An 18,178-nucleotide genomic window follows, 5' to 3' on the forward strand; every position below is an offset into this window, starting at 1 on the left:
GTAAATTGTATAAACAAACTCGAGAATCGAAATATGGACAAGAATAAACTTTTAATGTTACATATACTCGTACGTATATCAATTAGTGAGGGCAGGCCAGCGCCTACCCAAGATACAATATATACATGCAATAATACCAAGTTCTGAAAATATAACGACTGATATTTGACAAAGCAGTGCGCAGAGTTGGTCAATCAGAGTATGCACTCGTACTTATATGCCGCTAATACGATTCGACCCTCAACATACCCAACCAACCACCTACCCACACCCACTTTCCCTTAATAAAATCTACACAGACACCCACTGACCCAATTCCCACAGCGAGAGGCATTTCAGGGCTTTAAGCTTAAGTTGTGTACAACAGTTGAATTGAATATACAGAGCAATCAAACATATGCCGCTGAATACAATAACGATACCAATTTGATACCGGTACCGATACCGATACCACAGACAATGAATATTGAAGAATCAAGCGTTTTTGTAAATACTTATTATATACCTACATAAACACATACCTATGTATCTGCATTAGATCTGAAAAAGCGAACAACAAGAATAAAATCAACAAGCAACCAGTAGTAGTGAAAGGCAGACAACAGAACCACTCAAAAAGGAAGAGAAGAAGAAGAATATAAAGCATTTTTGAACGATGAAATAAATTATTGTAATTACGTAAAAGAGAAAACCATATTCAAGCTCGTGCATCCCTCTATTGGCATTTCTCAGATGCCAATAAAAAGTTTGTTTCAATTGGGCAGGCGGATGGAAAAGAACCCCTGTGGGTGTGGGGAAAAGAACCCCTAACTGGTATGTGTAGGGGTCGTTTGGGTAGGGACCGCTCATGGGTACATAATTCATTGATTCTTTCTTTACTCTCTCCTGGTGCACATGTGCGACCGATGATGATTCTCATTCCTCTCATTTCCCTGGATTGCATACAGAGGGTTGACAATACTGGTTATCAAACCCTTTCCTCTTGCGGTGGCGGTGATATATGAAAGGGAAACAAATTTCCGCTGTTTCCATGTAACAAATATTTTTGGTGCCAGCCTTAACACGGTGTACTTACAGATGTATGTACATATGTAAGGTGAGGCCTTTCAGCTACGTTCCAGACTCAACAAACAGTAGTTCTACATGTTTATCTATAGCTATTAAAAGTATCTCGCTAAGCCAGTTTTAATAATAGGTAATAATTCAACTAAAAATACATATTTATGTATATCCTTTCCAAATTCCAAGTAGCTAAATCAATTTTCGTCTCCCTGATTTTTCACTAACGTTTGTTTCGGACTTCACGTACATAAATCTATTACGTTATCTGCGATTATTGCAAAATTGTTATCAGCCAATAATACGAAACTCTTGATAACTTACCTAGAATGTATTTGCGAATCCGACTTTCAAATTCCTGAGGCGTAGGAGAATGTTTTGGCTGAGAACGCATTGTGCACAAAAAATGTTCCAGATGGTCCAGCGACAACCTGCTAGTTATCACGTATTCCATGTCATACTTTTCTGCCACATAACATCTCAAAAAATCCAGCGACGAACTGCTAATCAAAATGCCCTCTTGGAAGGGCCAACGCTCTTCTTTCGACCCAGGTTTAATAGGGGTGGCCATCCAAGCCGACATTTGCTGTAGAACACTACACAGCATCCAGCTTGAGGTGGGCAATTTTGAGTTGAAGAGATCGAACCAGCTTTCCACCATCGTAACAAATTCTGCTGTTTCCTCACCATTACCCACATGTAGGCCAAGTTCCAAGCAGCGCGTTATTACAGAAGCAGTGGAGTTGGACAGAAGCTGTGTGGCCAATTCAATATTCTTTCTTTCTGGGCCGCTGACAATCAGGTGCTCCCGTGCCACCTTCCAAGTTAATGAAAGATCCAAATGAGAAAAATGATCCAGCGTTTCCTCAATGGCTTTGGCACCAATTACTTTCTCGCCCCACATAAGTCCACAATCGAGAAAGTGATATCTTATGTCCTTTATGAGGTGGGGCACATCTGCAAACACGAAAACGTTCATATCTGATTGAACTGGATGCGGGAACCACGACTTCTCTAAAAGAAGAAAGGAAACATCAGTACAAGTGTCTCACAAACCTTTTTTGGTAATCTTACCAGGAGAGATCTTAAGCTCTGACCACAGCTTACAGTTTTTTGGTCCCACGTCACACACCAATGCCACTACAGTGTATCCTGCAGTGTATATCTTTCGGATGAGGATATTTATCATTTCTGCGGTCATGGACGTATTGTAATCAAAGTAGATTGGTTGCTTCCATGATTTTTTCAGGCCCTGTACCATCGCCACTTGGACATAGTTTTCTGGTGGCGGAACAGATCTTTCTGTCGACGTCGATTCGTGCTCTGAAGCAACTTTCATCTTGTCAAAAGAGAGGACGCAAAGTTTATCCTTATCATCTATGTCCACAGAATTGGACAAAAGGTTGAGCACAAAATCCAATGTACCAGGCTGAATTTTCACTGTCTGCAAACAGTTTCTTAAAGTGCGCTCGTGGGGGAACGGAAATCCCTTCTTGCAGAGGTGGCGATATGCTCGAGGTCCCACTGTGTGGAGGCAAACGGCGTAGGCAATGTCTTCCGGATTCCAACAGACTCGCTTGCCATCGTTCCGAAGCTGCCTGAGTTGCGAAGTCGTGAATAGTTTATCGAGGGACTTCATCATTGTATGCATTTGTTGTACCTCCTGAGTGAGTCGTTTGTTTTCCCGCTGCAATTCTGTTACTTGCAATTTCAGCCGTAAATTTTCTAGCATGATGCCGGATTCTATGACTTCTTTCCTACAAATTAATAGATTTTTTAACGGTAAACCAGTTATTCCCAGTATTATTAACCGTACTTACTCTGTCTGAGAACTGAAATCTGTAGCATTGGATGCCGAAGAAGAGTTTATGTGCTCCGTGAATATGCCAACAAATTTTTCTGGAATGGCTTTGGCATTCAACCGGACACGTTTATTGCCGTTGTCACTCTCACTGGGATAATGAAAGTCACTGTCTTTGAAATGCTTTTCGCAGATCCTTGACGAATCAGATAGTACAACTCCAAGAGATTGTGTCCATTGTTTACGTTTGGTTTCATTTTTTGGTAGTTTAAAAATTTTTTTATTCGTCTTGGTTCGACAGATCCCGCAGTAGCCTGACATTTTTCAGTGTTCTAGAAAATTAACAAGAATGAAAAGCTTAAAACAAAACCGAATATCACAATCAAAGTGGTGTATTTATGTATATGTATGTTAGAAGGAAAGTCAACTAACGTCCCGTGCCGCACCCTGTATAAATACACCTTGCGAATACGCATGTGCATATGTATTACTTTTTTTAGGTGCGCGCTTCTGCATATACTTCTGCACTTAGAATGGTGTTAAGAATTTGCAAACTAAATGCAAAAAAAGAGCTATCTCTGCTTTCCAGTTGCTCAGGGAGCATTGCAGGCGGTAGCTTATGGATTGTTTACTAGATAACATAACATAATTGTTAAATCCTTGCTTACCGGACCTAGTACGAGTCGTCTTACCTGAACACCTCCGATGATGGTAAAACTTGGAACACTGCCGAACAAGGATGTTTCAGTAGACTAAGTCATTGATACCATCACATATTGCACCGTTTCGCCCGATTTGAATGCACTTTAGCTAAGCTATGAATAAACATGAAACTACAGCAAGTTAAGTTTTGATCGAATTTGTTTGGAAACAATGTTTTGGGCTCGCGCCCGAAAATTACACAGCTGTTCGATTGAATTATCGGTGTCGGCTACCAACACTAATTTATCGATGCATCTCTCTTAAGTGTAGATTTTCAGTGAAGTCTAGTGGAATACCTTCTAATTTTTGGCGCAAACGGTCTCGAACAATTTGTAAACACACGATGGGTAAGCGGGATAGATAGAGCATACATTGTATGTATGTATGTAAATATGGTGAGAATTCACTTGTGACACTTTTCATGACTAAACTCATGACTCAGCTGACGTGACGCCGACGTCGGCAGAACCAAGTGAAAAAAATGCACAATATTGTTGACGCTTGTGAGGAGGAAAGGTCAGCTTTGTTTATATTTAGTGTTTTAATAATTACAATTGTTCCTTGCAGTTTAGTGCTTTAATTGGTTAAACTAAAGTGAAATCAGGGCACGTTCTAGAGGGTAAACTATCCGGGAAATAAATTGAACGTACCAAAATGTAAGATCTGAAAGTAAAGAATATATTTTTAGGCGAGACCAGGCGATGGCTGACGAAGAACCGCCTTTTAAAATCGGATGCATAAAGTTTGAAGCAGAGGATGGTAAGTAATACTTGCGTATTAAAATATATAATATGTATGAGAAATTTTAATCTTATTTTTACAGAATTCCAGCAGGCGGTCCCATTAATATCGCGTAAGTATAAGCATTTTTTAAGTGTAACTGCGCTATTGATAGAAATATATTTTTATTACAGACTCAGCTGAAGAACGGATTATCAATGTTCTTAAAGGTAGGTAATCCCAAATATTTTATAGCTTAAAATTCGTATTCCTTACAATTATATTGATGTAGAAATTTCCGAAGAGAATAAAGAACTACGCGATCAAGTTGAGGTCGTTTCTAAAAAGCTCGATGTGATGGCGGACAAACTGGCGGAGGCAACTGCTTTAATGAAGACCCAGGTTCCAAATGAGACGGATGATATAAAATTCCCATTAAAATCAGTGATGGAGCTGGAGAACCTCGACTCCATAATAACAACTACGGAGCTGTCGGATATGTATGTAAGTGGTAATCAAAAAAGAAAGGAAGCTAGCTTTGATAACTCCCTGAAGTCATTTTATATGTAAGTCCGATCCGTACGGTTTCTAAGCTTGATCTTGCGTGGGTAAAAAATACGAATATTGTAAAAGTTGTATGTATATTTCTTTTCAACTGAGCGACTTATATATTCGCAGATCAGAAAGATATGGAGCTTAATTGCAAATGGACCATTATCAAAAAGTATAAAAAACGTGATGGACGAGGGACTGATTTTTGTTTTTAATTTGGACGGAACAGCGGGCAAGATGGCCCTAAAGGGATATAACAGGTTTTACAGTGTCTTGGAAAGTAAGTCTAAGCTAACACACAAAAAGGATTTATAAATTAATCCATATATTTAATTTCAGTGGCGACGCGGATGAAGAGCCCCGGCGACTGCCCCAAAAAGGCTCTACGAAAAGCAATACAAAATGTTAAAAATAATAGTATAAAAAAAAATTCAAGAGCTAGAAAGGTACACATATTAAAATAAAATAAAACTAAAATATTATAATAAACAATTGTATTCACTCATGACTTCAGTAATTATTTTTTTCAAAAATTGGGATGATATAAAATTCATATTAAATTCAGTGATGGAGCTGGAGAACCTCGACTCCATAATAACAACTACGGAGCTGTCGGAGCTGATGTCACTGATGAGAACGCCATCCTTGAACCACCCATAGGAACTCGCTCATTTGAAATTCACCTGTTCTTTGTTTTGGGGCGGGCCATGAGAAGTAGGACTGAGGTCACCAGGTACATATGATTCCTGATACTTACTGCAGATGTACATAGATCTCTCGCCAAACCATTCGCTTTAAGAGTGGGAATACTAATCGCTGTGTCAGTCAATTGTCTTAAAATTGGATTTCCGTCCAGTCTGGTCCCCACAGCCATTCCAGAGAAATCGACTCTAGATGCCATTACATTTTGCAGAAAAGATTTCATAGAATCTGAATCATACCAGGATCATTTACTGTTGAAGTTGCCAGTGGAAATCTTTGCAGTCGTATCTTGTACAGCTACATAAATGGTTCTCAATAAAAACAGAACGAAAATGCAAGCCTTTGAAGAACGAGAAAAATCGTTTATTGCTAAAGTCATGATGGCAACCTGGTTACTTTCAGTATGTACAGATATTCGCCGGGAATGCGTCGTTCCATGAACTTAACAGCCTTAAATCGCAGACTATCCAATCGTTTGATAATTTCGTTCGGTTTGTTCTCCCGCAGCAGCAGCAAATAGAGGACGCCAAGCGGCGAGAGAATGTCATCGAGTTGCTGTATTAGAGTGTCGGTAACGCGACGGCCATCCTTGCCGCCGGCCCACGAGTAAACTAGATTGCGCTCCGTCGAAAGGTTGCTTTCTCCTGCCGACCCAGGCCCGAACATCTGACACTGCAACTCATCGTCACTGGTCACAACGTAGGGAGGATTGAAAAGCAGCACGTCCACTAAACGCTTGCGAAGAACATCAGCCAAATTGCAGTTTACGCTGTCAACGCGTGCTCCATTGTGCCTTGCAGTGCGTCTGGTGGCGTCACAGGCCTTTGGATTTATGTCCGTGGCCAGGCAAAGGGAGGTGTTGGCGAGCTGCTTGGATAGGGCAGTAATGATGATCCCCGAGCCTGATCCAATCTCAACGCAAAGACGTGGCTGCAGCCCATTCAAGAACGGCAAATCGGCTTCCAAGGCGTCGAGCAGCAAAAACGAATCTTCGGCCGGCTCGTAGACGTGCTCGTAGTCCTGCGAGGTAAGATGGTCGAAGTGTGGCGTTTCCATGTCTTGCCTACGATATGTTCGTACTAAGCGCCGAGTCTAGAAGGGCCTGACGCCTCCGCTGCTCCTTCTCTATGAGCTTGTGCAGCCCCGTCAGCCGCTCTTGGCTCGTGCTCAGCACGTTGCTGATGATGGTCACCTTGTGCTTTACGTTGAGCAGCTCCTTCACCTTGTCTGCGAATTCGGGAATTTGATGCTGGGCTTTCTCGATGTCCCGCAGTTGGGCGGCGAGGGCGGCCAGCTGTCCACGCAGCTCCGTCTGCAGTTGTATGGTGGAAGCAACGCGTTCGTCCAACTTCTCGATGGTGGGCTTAAAGAGGTTCGTGATGCCCTCGGCCAAGATGTCGCGGGTGGGATTGGTGCAGAAGTTTTCTGTGTTCTCGTCCAAAGATGTTACAGTGCTATCAGAGTCTTTGTCCATGGCAAAATCTAATCGAGTTAAACAGGAAAGTCTTGCACTGGGGCAGATCTGGTGCAGTGTTGCAAAACGTCAAAGGCCTCTTGGAGGGTTGAAATAAACACGGAAAAGAATCAAATATTCAATAGCAGTTAAATACATTAGCTAATATCAACAGTAATATATTTTTTTATCAGCTTGTAAATAAAATTCAATCTCGATACAGAAAATAGTAACACTAGAACAGTCAGAGCTTAGACTAACTTAGAACAGACAGGACTCATGCACATCTCTAGCCAGCGATGTCGTTTCGATATATGGGTGCATCCCAGCCATCCATCGCTAATAAATTATAATAATAGCCAAATAGCACCGATTACAACAGCCGGTGAAATGGATACATACTCAGTGGACGTAGTATATCAAGCAATCAGTGCACTCTTTCAAGGCAATAACCCCAAGGAGCAGGAGAAGGCCAACAAATGGCTGCAGGAGTTCCAGAAGTCGGTGAGTGTCGGGCTGAGCCCCGATAGTGCCCGTGTCCAATGCGTTTAATTGATCTGGTATTTCCCTGTGAAGATATACTCGTGGACGATTGCGGACGAGTTGCTGCACCAGAAGCGGGACCTGCATGCCAACTACTTCGCGGCCCAGACGATGCGGAACAAGATACAGAACTCCTTCAGTGAGTTGCCTCCGCACACACACGAGTCCCTGCGGGACTCTCTGATCACCCACATCGGACAGATCGACGCGCAGACGGACATTGTAATTGTGACGCAGCTGAGTCTGGCTGTGGCCGACCTGGCCCTGCTGATGGCCTCCTGGCAGGAGCCGATAAACGATCTACTAAAGACACTGGCCCCGCATCCTGCGGCCATATGGCCACTCTTGGAGGTACTCAAGGTGCTGCCCGAGGAGATCGACTCACGCTATCTGCGCCTGGGCGCCAACCGCCGGGAGGAGGTCCACAAACAGCTAGATGCCAGTGCAGAGTGTGTTTTGAAGTTTTTGTGCATGTGCCTGCAACGAGACGACCTGGACCAGCAGCGCGTATGGAACGCAGCTCTGCGGACCTACAGTGCCTGGATGGTGATTCACGTCTTCCCCTTCTCCCACATCTGCAATAACACTCTAACCCAGCTTGCCTTTCGACTGCTCAACCAGCCCGAGACGGCTGGCAAGCTCCACGACAATGCCACGGAGTGCGTTTGTGCTTTGCTATCCTGCATGACCACGCGCCATGATAGCGACAACGCAAACGATGCGCCCGTGGAGGCTCAAGTCTTCAGTGCCGTGTGCATGTTGGAGACCCCCTATCACTTGAGTGTGGCGCACGAGGACACGGACAAAACTATTAACTTCTGTCGCATCTTCACTTCACTCTGCGATGCCTTCTTTTATAAGATGCTGTCGGACCAGCAGACGCCGCACTACTCCATGAAAGGCTTAGATCTGGTGCTGCTATGTGTCGGACATTTCGACTACGAGGTGGCGGAGATCACCTTTCATTTGTGGTACAAGCTTAGCGAGGACCTTTTTCAGCGCTACGATGACAAGTTGACTGCGAAATTCAGGCCGCACATCGAGCGACTGATCAGCGCTCTCTACCGCCATTCGCAGATGGAAAGTGACCACGAAGGGCTCATCGAAGAGAACAATAATTTCTATGTGAGCTTAAAGAAGCATTCCTTATTCGCTTGCACTGTTCAAATATCAATGACTATTTCTCTTCTCTTCCAGGACTTTCGGCGGAAGGTTTCAGACCTGATCAAGGATGTGGCTTTTATAGTTGGTTCAGGAGCGTGCTTCAAGCAAATGTTTATGATCCTCCAAGCGCCAGAAACGACCTGGGAGTCTACAGAGGCGGCGCTTTTCGTCATGCTGAATGTGGCCAAAAATATATTACCGTAAATTTGAAGGCTCTTTAAACTCGTATTGTGTCCAACTATCATTTGATTAACTCCCATTGCAGAGACGAGAATGATGTAATACCCAAGGTGGTGGAAGCAATCCTCACTATGTCGGAACAAACGCATATAGCAGTTCGTTACACAGCCATCCTCCTGATTGGAGAGCTCTGCGACTGGATTGAGAATCATTCGGAATCTCTGGAGGCAGTACTCAACTTTTTACTTTACGCGCTGCAGCAGAAGAATGGCTTGGCACCAGCGGCGGCTATAGCTTTGACCTCGATCTGTACCGCCTGCAGGCACAAGATGGTGTGCCACATCAGTGGCTTGGTGGAGATTGCTCGCAGCTTGGACAGCTTTCAGATCAACAACGATGTGGCCATTGGACTGCTTAAGGGTATTTCATTGATATTGACGCGGCTGACGCGGGAACAGCTTCAATCTGCACTGAGGGAGATTGTGGGCTTTCAGCTGGAGCCGCTCGCTCATCTACTGGAGTCCAGCACCGGAAGCGTGCAGAAGGGAGAGCGTGAGGATCCAGTGTATTGGATAGACAGAGCCTGTGCCATCATACGGCACACAAACCCCGATGTCCCTGACAATGTGGAGCACCCGACGGTGGCCATACTCAACGACGCCTGGCCGCTGATATCGCAGGTGATGAACAAGTTTCAAAATGACTTGCGCATCATGGAGAGAACCTGTCGGCTAATCCGCTATGGCATCAGGATGGTCAGAAAGCAGGCTATGCACCTGGTGGAGCCGCTAATCAAGCAAATGGTTGTCCTGTATGCTGTACAACACCACAGCTGTTTCCTTTACGTAGGTTCCATACTAGTCGACGAGTTTGCCAAGTCGAGTGAGTGCATTACCGGCTTGTTGGAGATGCTACAGGCTTTCATCGAGCCCACCTTTGGTCTGCTGCAAATGGAAAATGGACTACGCAATAATCCCGACACTGTAGACGACTTCTTCCGTCTGGCCTCGCGCTACCTCGACTGCTGCCCGCTGCAGCTCATACAAAGCAGTCTCATTACCCCGATCTTCCAGTGTGCCCTGATCGCCTGCTCCCTGGACCACCGCGAGGCGAACTCCTCAGTGATGAAGTTTTTCATCAATCTACTCATCTGGGGACGCACCACGCACAGCAGGCATGCGGAGTGTCGACCCCTGGTCGTTGATCTGGCCAACCAACACGGTGGCGCCCTGGTCATGAACCTCATCCAGGCTTCCGTCTTCCAGCTGCATTCGTACATGCTGGCCGATGTCGCCGAGGTGCTCAATGAGCTGAAACAGGTGGTCACCAACGAGCAGATGCAGCCGTTCCTGGCCAACGCCCTGGAAGCTTTACCCAAGAAGAACAGTGGCGGCTATGTGACGGTCACGCAACAGCAATTGGATGAGTTCAGCAACACGGTCCTGAGGTGAGTCCACTTCAATTGATTCTCCAAACCAGTTCTAAAATATATTCTCTCAAAGGGCGGACACCACAAAGGCCATCTCCCAGGCGCTGAAAACATTTACGCGACTCTTTCGTTGAAACGAACCCAGAAACGAATCCAAAATAGGATCGGGACTGTAGGAAAGAAATGGCAATGATGTTAATGAAGTGTACATTTCAAATGATGTATGTATATTAGGATGGGCGGTGGCGCAGTGTCAACTGCTGCAAACAATTTGTTGAAAACGCACTTGCCCTTCAATCTTTATTATAGTTGAATCAATTGTTTGACGTCTTAAGTTATAATTTATAAACTATAAAACAAAATTTTATAATTCTGAGTGCGGTCACGAGATCCTCACAACCCCTAGAATTAAGCATATTACTAATTAGTGCACTCTTAGAATTAAAGTTCAGCCCCCAATGACTCTAAAACTCTAAAAACAAAGAAAAACCAACCGTAAAATATAAACCAAGCAAAGTTCAATGACAAAACGATTGAGTATGGTATTTATTCACAATTCATTAAGGCTAGGCCAACGGCACAAACAAATAAATAATTATGGGAGCTGTGCTTTAAATGACATACATAGATATGATATTGTAATCGTTCGTATGAGGTGATACGAACGCGATATTCTGATACGAGGCCACCAGACTGGAAATGTCTCCTTCTACCGGTCACAAACATTTGGACGCCATTACAATTCCGATCTAGTAGTTAAACGGACTTGAAGCTCACACAACTCCTCTTGGGACAAAACAACATAGATGGATACACAAATACATATGTACGTATATAAGACATTGACGTGCGAAAACTACGGCTTAGCGAATCATTTTACGCTTAATTCTAATTGCACAAGTTAACTAATTGCACTTTTCGCTTAGCAGATACGCTACGGGATGCCGATCATAATTTGGGCATAATCTAGTGGAGATTTAAATGGTTTCGGTTCGCGGATCGATCTTGTGTATAGCCTGCATGAGGCTGGCGGTTTGGGCCGTGTTGATGCCCTGCTTGGACATGTCCGTTAGCCGGTCGGTAATGGGTTTTTGGTCCTGCCCGCGCTGCCACCTGCAACGAGAAGTACAGTCTAGAGTGGGGCATATGGTTTCGCAGCTTCTGGCACTTACCACAGATGAGCACAGGTGTGGAGCAGGGGAATATAGAGCGGCAGTAGATCAATGTCGCTTACAGTCTCAAAGCGACCCAGGGCCAATAGAGCCCAGCGCTCGGCGGAGTGGTGGGGCACTGGAGAAGACGTGCAGGCTGCCACCAGGCGGCAGAGTATCAGAAGTACTGGGCGAGCGCGATTCATGTATATCTTGTTCAGCAGACGAAAACAGTTCTCGAGTATGGGAATGGCGTTCTCGTGGCGACGCTCGTCCAAGAACTGGCATGCACGGGACAGCTCATCGTTCTGCAGAAAGTGCAGAAAGTCGTCCGAATCGCGCAGTTTGGAGTGGCTGGCCACGAACGTAAGGAACTGCTCAAAGGCAGCGCTGCGTTCGCCAATCAACTCGGACTTGAAGTTGCCCATGAGCACTTTGTTGGGGAAGTACATGTTCGCCATCTCAGCGGGGTGCTGGCGCTTCAGGCAAAGATACAGCTCACGAAAATCCGTATAGCGACGCTCGATCTTTGCTGGCTGAGCGTCTTCTTCGGTGCCGTCTTGGCGCACGGTGACCTCGTAGACTACATAACGCTTGATTTTCACATCCTCCCCGTCTGGGGGCATGATGTGGGCGAGTAGAATGTCAAACCGCAGCACAGTTCCTTCGCTGGGTGGCTCATACGTGGTGGACGATGTGGGGCGCTCCCAGAAACCTACGGAAAACTGCATTTGTCAGACCAGACCCACGGCTTAGTGTGCACCAATCAGCGTCGAACCTTTTTGAAGTGTCCTATCTGTTACTTGCGACGGAATGTCTAAGGCCGCCGCCTCTATGGCTGGGCTGTCGAGCTCGTCGGGACCAGGCCCCTCGAACGAGGGTTCATGGGGGAGAAGACGTTTCGCCATCACAGCATGCACTGAAGAAAGAAATCAAAGGTGAGCTCTCGTCTGCTACAGTTGTCTGCCAATTGCAGGTTTGCTTACTCTCAGAAATGGGAACAGAAGAGTATTGCCCGCAGCTGTGCTGGTGCGAATCGCTTCTGGTTATGGAATATTACTTAGACTGCATAGTGTGTGCGGGAGAATGCAGCTGTGATGATTGACTCAATATTGCAATGACTAATCCCGCCCCAAACAAAATGCTGGCAGAGAGTTGAGCGGAAAGTGGGCCGCCTTTGTCTTAGTGCCAGAGAAACGCTCATAGTCGACTACGAACACACTCTAAGGCGTGGGAGGTTTGGTCAGAATGAGCTTAGGTCAGATCTTCTGTTTATGAAGCGCACCGAATGAGCTGCATATATTTGCAGGCATTGCTTAATGATACATCATTATCAATCATCAAGCAATCGTTTGTTAGGATTATTCCTAAACATAATTCATCTAAAGTCGTAACAACCGTCATTGTGTGGGGTATAATAATATTACAAGCAGTCAAGTCCGGCAACCTCGGACGCAGTCTAGCCCTCTGGCAGCGCTTGGGAATTGTCTGTCTCTGCTTCCTCTTGCTGCCAAAAACCAAAACACCCACAGACGGGGAGAAAAATATTCAATACACACAAGTAAAGCAAATCAGAAAAGATGACTCTGCCCGAGTTCTTCGGCTGCACTTTTATTGCATTTGGTCCTCCATTCGCGCTGTTTGTCTTCACCATCGCCAATGATCCGGTGCGCATCATCATACTTATTGCAGCGGCATTTTTCTGGCTGCTGTCCCTGTTGCTCTCGTCGCTGCTGTGGTTTGCCATGATTCCGCTGCGCGATGTCCTGGCATTCGGGGTGTTCTTCTCGGTGGTCTTTCAGGAATGCTTCCGGTATATCATTTATCGCATTTTACGCAGCACGGAACAGGGCTTGCAAGCCGTGGCCGAGGACACCAGAGTGACGGACAACAAGCATATTCTGTCGTATGTCTCCGGCCTAGGATTCGGAATCATATCCGGCATGTTTGCGCTGGTCAATGTTCTGGCTGATATGGTGAGTGTGACTGAGGTTTGCCCAACAGACGGTGGCTTTAGTTGTCTAATCAACCTATATTGGAACAGAGTGGACCCGGAACCATGGGCCTCCAGAGTGGCACTGAGCTATTCTTTGTCACCTCAGCAGCTCAGGCACTGTCCATCATACTGCTGCACACCTTCTGGAGCGTGATCTTTTTCAACGCCTGCGACACGAACAACTATCTGCACATTGCCTACGTAGTAGGCAGCCATCTGTTCGTATCTCTCCTGACCCTCCTCAATGCCAGTGAGTTATACACGGCTACTTTGATGACCAATTATATCATCACCATTCTCACGGGACTTCTGGCATTTCGAGTGGCGGGCGGAACCTCGCGCAGTTTCAAGAAATTCGTAACATGCCAATGAACAACATTTTAGTATTAACCACTTAGATGTTAGTGTCTGGATATTTATAATTGAACAATAATCGACTTTTGAATAAACTTAAAACTAGGTGAGAGAATTTATAATGTGCAGAGATCTACTGGCTATAGTCCATTTTGCGAACATTGATTCCGTAGTCGGCCAGCGCTGGTTGCAGATCTTCCATGGTCAATGTAAACTTGCGATCCTTTGCCTGTAAATGACGGATATGCTTTAACTCAGTTCGTTAGAAAATTTCATCCGTTACCTTTGATCCGCCAGGTGTGTTGGTAGTTTGCAAGTGCGTACGCGCTTTGGAGTGCTGCAGAGCATCGTCCATGATCTCCGACATGTATTTCTGGGCTGCAATGCTAATGAGACGCACAATCCGTTTGTCGTCCGCCTGGAATCCACCTAAATTCAAATAATGCGCTGTCACGGCATCGGGAATCAACGGCGTGTAGTCTTCCAGCTGCAACATGAAGTCGCTGAGATGGGCCGCGGTGGTAAGGCGGTCGCGGTCTGCACTTCCTCCACCAGCAGCCATGCCTGCTCCGCCCTGTCCAGCTGAGGAGGCTCCTTGGTTTGAAGGGCCCGTCAGGCCGTAGATTATACCAAAATTGGATCCGACCATTATCAAGAAAAATATGCAAAAGCAACACAAAACAACAGTGTGACTGACTGAATAGAAATATACCGAAACATACCGTCTCATTTAAAAAATATACCGTAAATATACTGACAAATTCAAATTCTAGTTTACATATTCCTCGTTATTGATCTTCCGTGGAATATTACTAGCTTTTTTATTTTTTGTGCGATTAACGGTTTCAATTTATTCCCATTTTTAAGCAAACAAGAATAGTTTTATACCTTACTATCGTAATTTTGAGTGTTTTACAGCTTTCTAATGTTTTCTAGTTTCACCTCGTTGTGCTAATACACCGTTTATGGCAAATGTATCAAATGTGTAGTTATCAAACAGTGTAAAACAAGAATTTTGTTCAATTTTTGATGACCCTTTTTCATTAAACTTTGTATGATGAACAATCATATAAAAGGGAGTATTTAAAACTAGCAAATCTTGTAGAAAATTTAATAATTCATCGAATAAAATTATATGATCAGTGCGGAAGGTTCTATCTAGCAAGTAATTCTATGCCGAATATCAAGATCGAGGAATGTCAACGCAGTCACGGATGGTGGCGCTGCGGGTGTCGTTGCTTCACTCGTTTCTTCCACTCGCTTGTTCCAGAAGCAGCTGTTATTGTTACAAATAAAAAATAGCAACTCAATAATTATGGCTTCAGATGGAGAGGATGTTAATCTAACGCCTACAGAGTCTCTGGCGACCGACACGGAGGATGAGGAGCACCCGTTAAGCCCTCAGCAGCACTCCGACCAGGAAACGGATGAGGAAGACTTGGAAGTGGAGGAGGCGCCAGCCTCGTCCGAAGATGCTGATGTGGATGAACTTCTCCGACAGCTAGAGGATTACACTCCCACGCTACCCGACGCCCTAACGGTCAACGTACTCAAATCTGTACGTATTGAATGAAGGGTGCACTATACTATTTCTTGACCCAATTTTTGTGACTGCAGGCTGGGTTCTCAAAGGTGGACCCACAGATTGTGCGTTTGGTGTCTGTATCGGCGCAAAAGTTCATATCGGATATCGCCAATGATGCACTGCAGCACTGCAAGACCCGCAACACCAACATTCAGCACTCCAGTGGACACAGCACCAGCAAGGACAAAAAGAACCCCAAGGATCGCAAATACACATTGGCCATGGAAGATTTGGTTCCAGCTCTGGCTGACCATGGCATAACCATGCGAAAGCCCCAATACTTTGTTTAGTTAATTGTTCAAGCATTAAGCGAAGAGTTGTACTTTAATATATACCATCTAAATTTAATAATTTTAATGTAATAAATAATGCTCACGCTTTTGTGAGCAAAACAATGCACAAAAAATCCCTAGTGCGTTCGTAATTGCCACCAGTTGGCAGTCCGCCTTTTGATGAATTTTGTTCGTGTTTTAAGGTAATTCGCATCTTACAGTCCAATTTCAATCAAATAATTTATCATTTTAGTTGCAGTTCTCGGTCTTTTGCTACAACTTTCGCTAGAATGGCGAGCGAGGTAGATAAGGCGCAAACGGCTGCTCCAAGCGAAGACACAATTTTTGGCAAGATTTTGCGCAAGGAGATACCATGCAACTTTATCCACGAGGATGACAAGGTAAGTTTGGGGACAAAGTTCAGACCTATTCGTATTCCTATTACATAAATAATAATCGGCATTCATACATACACATGTACGTCCCTAGTGCGTGGCTTTCCATGATGTGGCTCCCCAGGCTCCCACTCATTTTCTTGTGATTCCAAGAAAACCAATTGCCCAGCTCTCCCTGGCGGAAGATGGCGATGGCGAACTGCTTGGTCACCTCTTGCTCGTGGGCCGCAAGGTGGCCAATGACCTGGGCCTGGAGAAGGGCTATCGCGTGGTCATCAACAATGGCCAACATGGAGCGCAGTCGGTGTACCATTTGCACTTGCATTTCCTCGGCGGTCGTCAATTGCAGTGGCCCCCTGGCTAAGAACCTCTCCCCATAGGCGATAAAATCTACCAAATATATATATATATTATGGCATATGTATTTGACGTAAAGTATTCATTTGGAGTTACACATCTTAAAGTCGACGGCTCTGTTCAAGAATTTGCACACTTTTCCGTAGTTGTCGGTTTTTTCAGCCATTAAGTCTGGATCCAGGCAATTAAGGAATATCTCCTCAGCCCCCAATTGATGAGCAATGGTTCCAAAGCGTCGTAGTGGGCGCGTGCGCACCGTATCCAACATGGTGCCCACGACTAGGATGGGCACATGATGACGGTCTAATATACGTTTGCGTTTTTTGTGCCGGTGCTGGCTTATCTCGAGCAGTGGGCCGTATATCCAGTCGTGCAAATGATCCTGGGATTCCATGTCCTTCATATTATAAACCAAGACGATTCCGTCCATATTCTTGTACAAGGGATGTCTGTCCACTCGACTCTTGCTCATTGAGCTGTTCTTATCGTAGAACTCTACGAAATATATCACATTAGAAGCTGGTGGCGGTTCTCTGGGGAACATCCTTTGGTTTGGGCGGTCCGAAGAGGAGGGCGACGTCCACTCGGGAGTGAGCGGCAGATGTCCCATGATGGGGTACTCGTGCAGGCGCGCTTGGACGGTCCATTCGCTGTTGGAAACAGTTCTGGAGGAGGGTGTTGGCGTGATCGCGCTGTTAGCCAGTAAGTTAGTCAAACATGACTTTCCAACTCCTACAGATTTGTTTAACTGTAAAGCTGCTGTTATATCTTAATTCATCGACTCTCACCTGGGTCACCCAGTATTAAAATGCGGACCGTGCGCACTTCCGCCTCAAGCCGTTGCAATTCCTGCTTCCAATTCTGGAATCGTGTCATTGTAGTCCAGTTTTATTTTTGTTCTAGCACGAACTGTAATTGTGTCGTGAATATATGGATCTGAAGTGCCGACCAGGAATTAAATAGTGCCCTGACCTACTTCGATTTCACTTAGCCAATGCATTTTTCAAAATGACACTTCACTGAATACTGAATGTTAATTCTAATTTGTTAGCTTGGCAGTAGGCGAAAATTTTATTGTTTTGATTAAAATAATTTTCAATGAAGCCTGAATACTTATGAATGTACAGTGGAGCAGTGACATATCACAGAAGTCTGGATCCAAAACATCGTTGCTCTAGCTCTTATAGTCTTTGAGCACTAGGCGCTGAAGGGGACGGACAGACGGACGGACGGACAGACGGACAGACGGACAGACTGACATGGCTCAATCGACTCGGCTATTGATGCTGATCAAGAATATATATACTTTATGGGGTCGGAAACGATTCCTTCTGGACGTTACACACATCCACTTTTACCACAAATCTAATATACCCCAATACTCATTTTGAGTATCGGGTATAACAATTAGCTTGTACTCTCCATTGCTATCCCGCTCCCCTCTTCCAGAGGAAATTATTTATGAAACAATAAAGAGAACAATTAGAAAAACATTTTTGATATATGCACTTTCAAATCAGCTACGAGTTAGGGTCCTGTTTCGTACAAGTACATACAGACCACTGTTTAGTTCTTTAATGGAATACCATACTTAAATCGCTCGAGGCGTCGCCGTTCGTGTGACCGATGACTTTGACTTCAAATGGACTTGTAACTTCAGAATGCCGAATCTCATTACTATAATATACGATATGCAAGGGCTCTATTTATCAAAGACACACGATCCGGGTAGCACACAGACGGCTTCTTATAAGTGTTATCAT

The 18,178-nt window shown here is 44.9% G+C and overlaps 10 protein-coding genes across 15 annotated transcripts; 5 read left to right on the plus strand and 5 right to left on the minus strand.

The window, feature by feature from the left end:
* The first annotated feature begins 3,979 nt into the window (after window positions 1-3,979).
* Window positions 3,980-5,311, plus strand: LOC108161160. 5 transcript variants are annotated; one of them, XM_033393632.1, is made up of 8 exons: window positions 3,994-4,078; window positions 4,130-4,181; window positions 4,251-4,321; window positions 4,386-4,415; window positions 4,477-4,512; window positions 4,575-4,786; window positions 4,961-5,114; window positions 5,174-5,311. In XM_033393632.1, exons 3-8 carry the CDS (start codon window positions 4,264-4,266, stop codon window positions 5,296-5,298), a joined length of 615 nt encoding a protein of 204 aa, XP_033249523.1. In that variant the 5' UTR covers window positions 3,994-4,078; window positions 4,130-4,181; window positions 4,251-4,263; the 3' UTR covers window positions 5,299-5,311. The 5 variants fall into 5 exon arrangements, with proteins under 5 accessions (XP_033249521.1, XP_017150870.2, XP_033249523.1 ...); XM_033393633.1 differs by having other exon boundaries at window positions 4,004-4,078; window positions 4,135-4,181; XM_033393630.1 differs by lacking the exon at window positions 4,130-4,181 and having other exon boundaries at window positions 3,980-4,078; window positions 4,587-4,786.
* A 566-nt stretch (window positions 5,312-5,877) lies between these two features.
* Window positions 5,878-6,617, minus strand: LOC108161719 (methyltransferase N6AMT1). The gene has a single exon (XM_017296039.2). The coding sequence runs from the start codon at window positions 6,590-6,592 to the stop codon at window positions 5,912-5,914; it is 681 nt and encodes a 226-aa protein (XP_017151528.1). The 5' UTR covers window positions 6,593-6,617; the 3' UTR covers window positions 5,878-5,911.
* LOC108161721 (SNAPIN protein homolog) lies at window positions 6,584-7,079 on the minus strand. The gene has a single exon (XM_017296041.2). It carries the CDS (start codon window positions 7,008-7,010, stop codon window positions 6,600-6,602), a length of 411 nt encoding a protein of 136 aa, XP_017151530.1. The 5' UTR covers window positions 7,011-7,079; the 3' UTR covers window positions 6,584-6,599.
* A 128-nt stretch (window positions 7,080-7,207) lies between these two features.
* On the plus strand, window positions 7,208-10,835 carry LOC108161716 (transportin-3). Its single transcript, XM_017296035.2, has 5 exons — window positions 7,208-7,493; window positions 7,566-8,657; window positions 8,730-8,896; window positions 8,962-10,323; window positions 10,379-10,835. The coding sequence occupies exons 1-5, from the start codon at window positions 7,269-7,271 to the stop codon at window positions 10,437-10,439; spliced, it is 2,907 nt and encodes a 968-aa protein (XP_017151524.2). The 5' UTR covers window positions 7,208-7,268; the 3' UTR covers window positions 10,440-10,835.
* LOC108161717 (sorting nexin-21) lies at window positions 10,823-12,643 on the minus strand. Its single transcript, XM_017296036.2, has 4 exons — window positions 12,443-12,643; window positions 12,235-12,375; window positions 11,478-12,171; window positions 10,823-11,418 (listed from the first exon to the last, which is right to left on the minus strand). Coding segments are annotated over exons 1-4 (972 nt in total). The 5' UTR covers window positions 12,444-12,643; the 3' UTR covers window positions 10,823-11,282.
* A 292-nt stretch (window positions 12,644-12,935) lies between these two features.
* Window positions 12,936-13,921, plus strand: LOC108161718 (gamma-secretase subunit Aph-1). The gene is made up of 2 exons (XM_017296037.2): window positions 12,936-13,432; window positions 13,501-13,921. The coding sequence occupies exons 1-2, from the start codon at window positions 13,037-13,039 to the stop codon at window positions 13,822-13,824; spliced, it is 720 nt and encodes a 239-aa protein (XP_017151526.1). The 5' UTR covers window positions 12,936-13,036; the 3' UTR covers window positions 13,825-13,921.
* On the minus strand, window positions 13,847-14,498 carry LOC108161720 (transcription initiation factor TFIID subunit 10b). Its single transcript, XM_017296040.2, has 2 exons — window positions 14,090-14,498; window positions 13,847-14,035 (listed from the first exon to the last, which is right to left on the minus strand). Exons 1-2 carry the CDS (start codon window positions 14,453-14,455, stop codon window positions 13,940-13,942), a joined length of 462 nt encoding a protein of 153 aa, XP_017151529.1. The 5' UTR covers window positions 14,456-14,498; the 3' UTR covers window positions 13,847-13,939.
* A 541-nt stretch (window positions 14,499-15,039) lies between these two features.
* Window positions 15,040-15,739, plus strand: LOC108163785 (transcription initiation factor TFIID subunit 10). The gene is made up of 2 exons (XM_017299268.2): window positions 15,040-15,364; window positions 15,424-15,739. The coding sequence occupies exons 1-2, from the start codon at window positions 15,122-15,124 to the stop codon at window positions 15,679-15,681; spliced, it is 501 nt and encodes a 166-aa protein (XP_017154757.2). The 5' UTR covers window positions 15,040-15,121; the 3' UTR covers window positions 15,682-15,739.
* Window positions 15,740-15,776: 37 nt separating this feature from the next.
* On the plus strand, window positions 15,777-16,482 carry LOC108163787 (histidine triad nucleotide-binding protein 1). Of its 2 annotated transcripts, none has more exons than XM_017299269.2 (3): window positions 15,777-15,866; window positions 15,917-16,064; window positions 16,153-16,482. In XM_017299269.2, the coding sequence occupies exons 1-3, from the start codon at window positions 15,844-15,846 to the stop codon at window positions 16,420-16,422; spliced, it is 441 nt and encodes a 146-aa protein (XP_017154758.1). In that variant the 5' UTR covers window positions 15,777-15,843; the 3' UTR covers window positions 16,423-16,482. The 2 variants fall into 2 exon arrangements, with proteins under 2 accessions (XP_017154758.1, XP_017154759.1); XM_017299270.2 differs by having other exon boundaries at window positions 15,782-15,866; window positions 15,923-16,064.
* On the minus strand, window positions 16,461-18,102 carry LOC108163784 (rab-like protein 3). The gene is made up of 3 exons (XM_017299267.2): window positions 18,007-18,102; window positions 17,204-17,324; window positions 16,461-17,147 (listed from the first exon to the last, which is right to left on the minus strand). The coding sequence occupies exons 2-3, from the start codon at window positions 17,289-17,291 to the stop codon at window positions 16,498-16,500; spliced, it is 738 nt and encodes a 245-aa protein (XP_017154756.2). The 5' UTR covers window positions 17,292-17,324; window positions 18,007-18,102; the 3' UTR covers window positions 16,461-16,497.
* Between the last annotated feature and the right edge of the window lie 76 nt (window positions 18,103-18,178).

Source organism: Drosophila miranda, chromosome 4 (assembly GCF_003369915.1).
Source record: "Drosophila miranda strain MSH22 chromosome 4, D.miranda_PacBio2.1, whole genome shotgun sequence".
In the NCBI taxonomy this organism is placed as follows: domain Eukaryota; kingdom Metazoa; phylum Arthropoda; class Insecta; order Diptera; family Drosophilidae; genus Drosophila; species Drosophila miranda.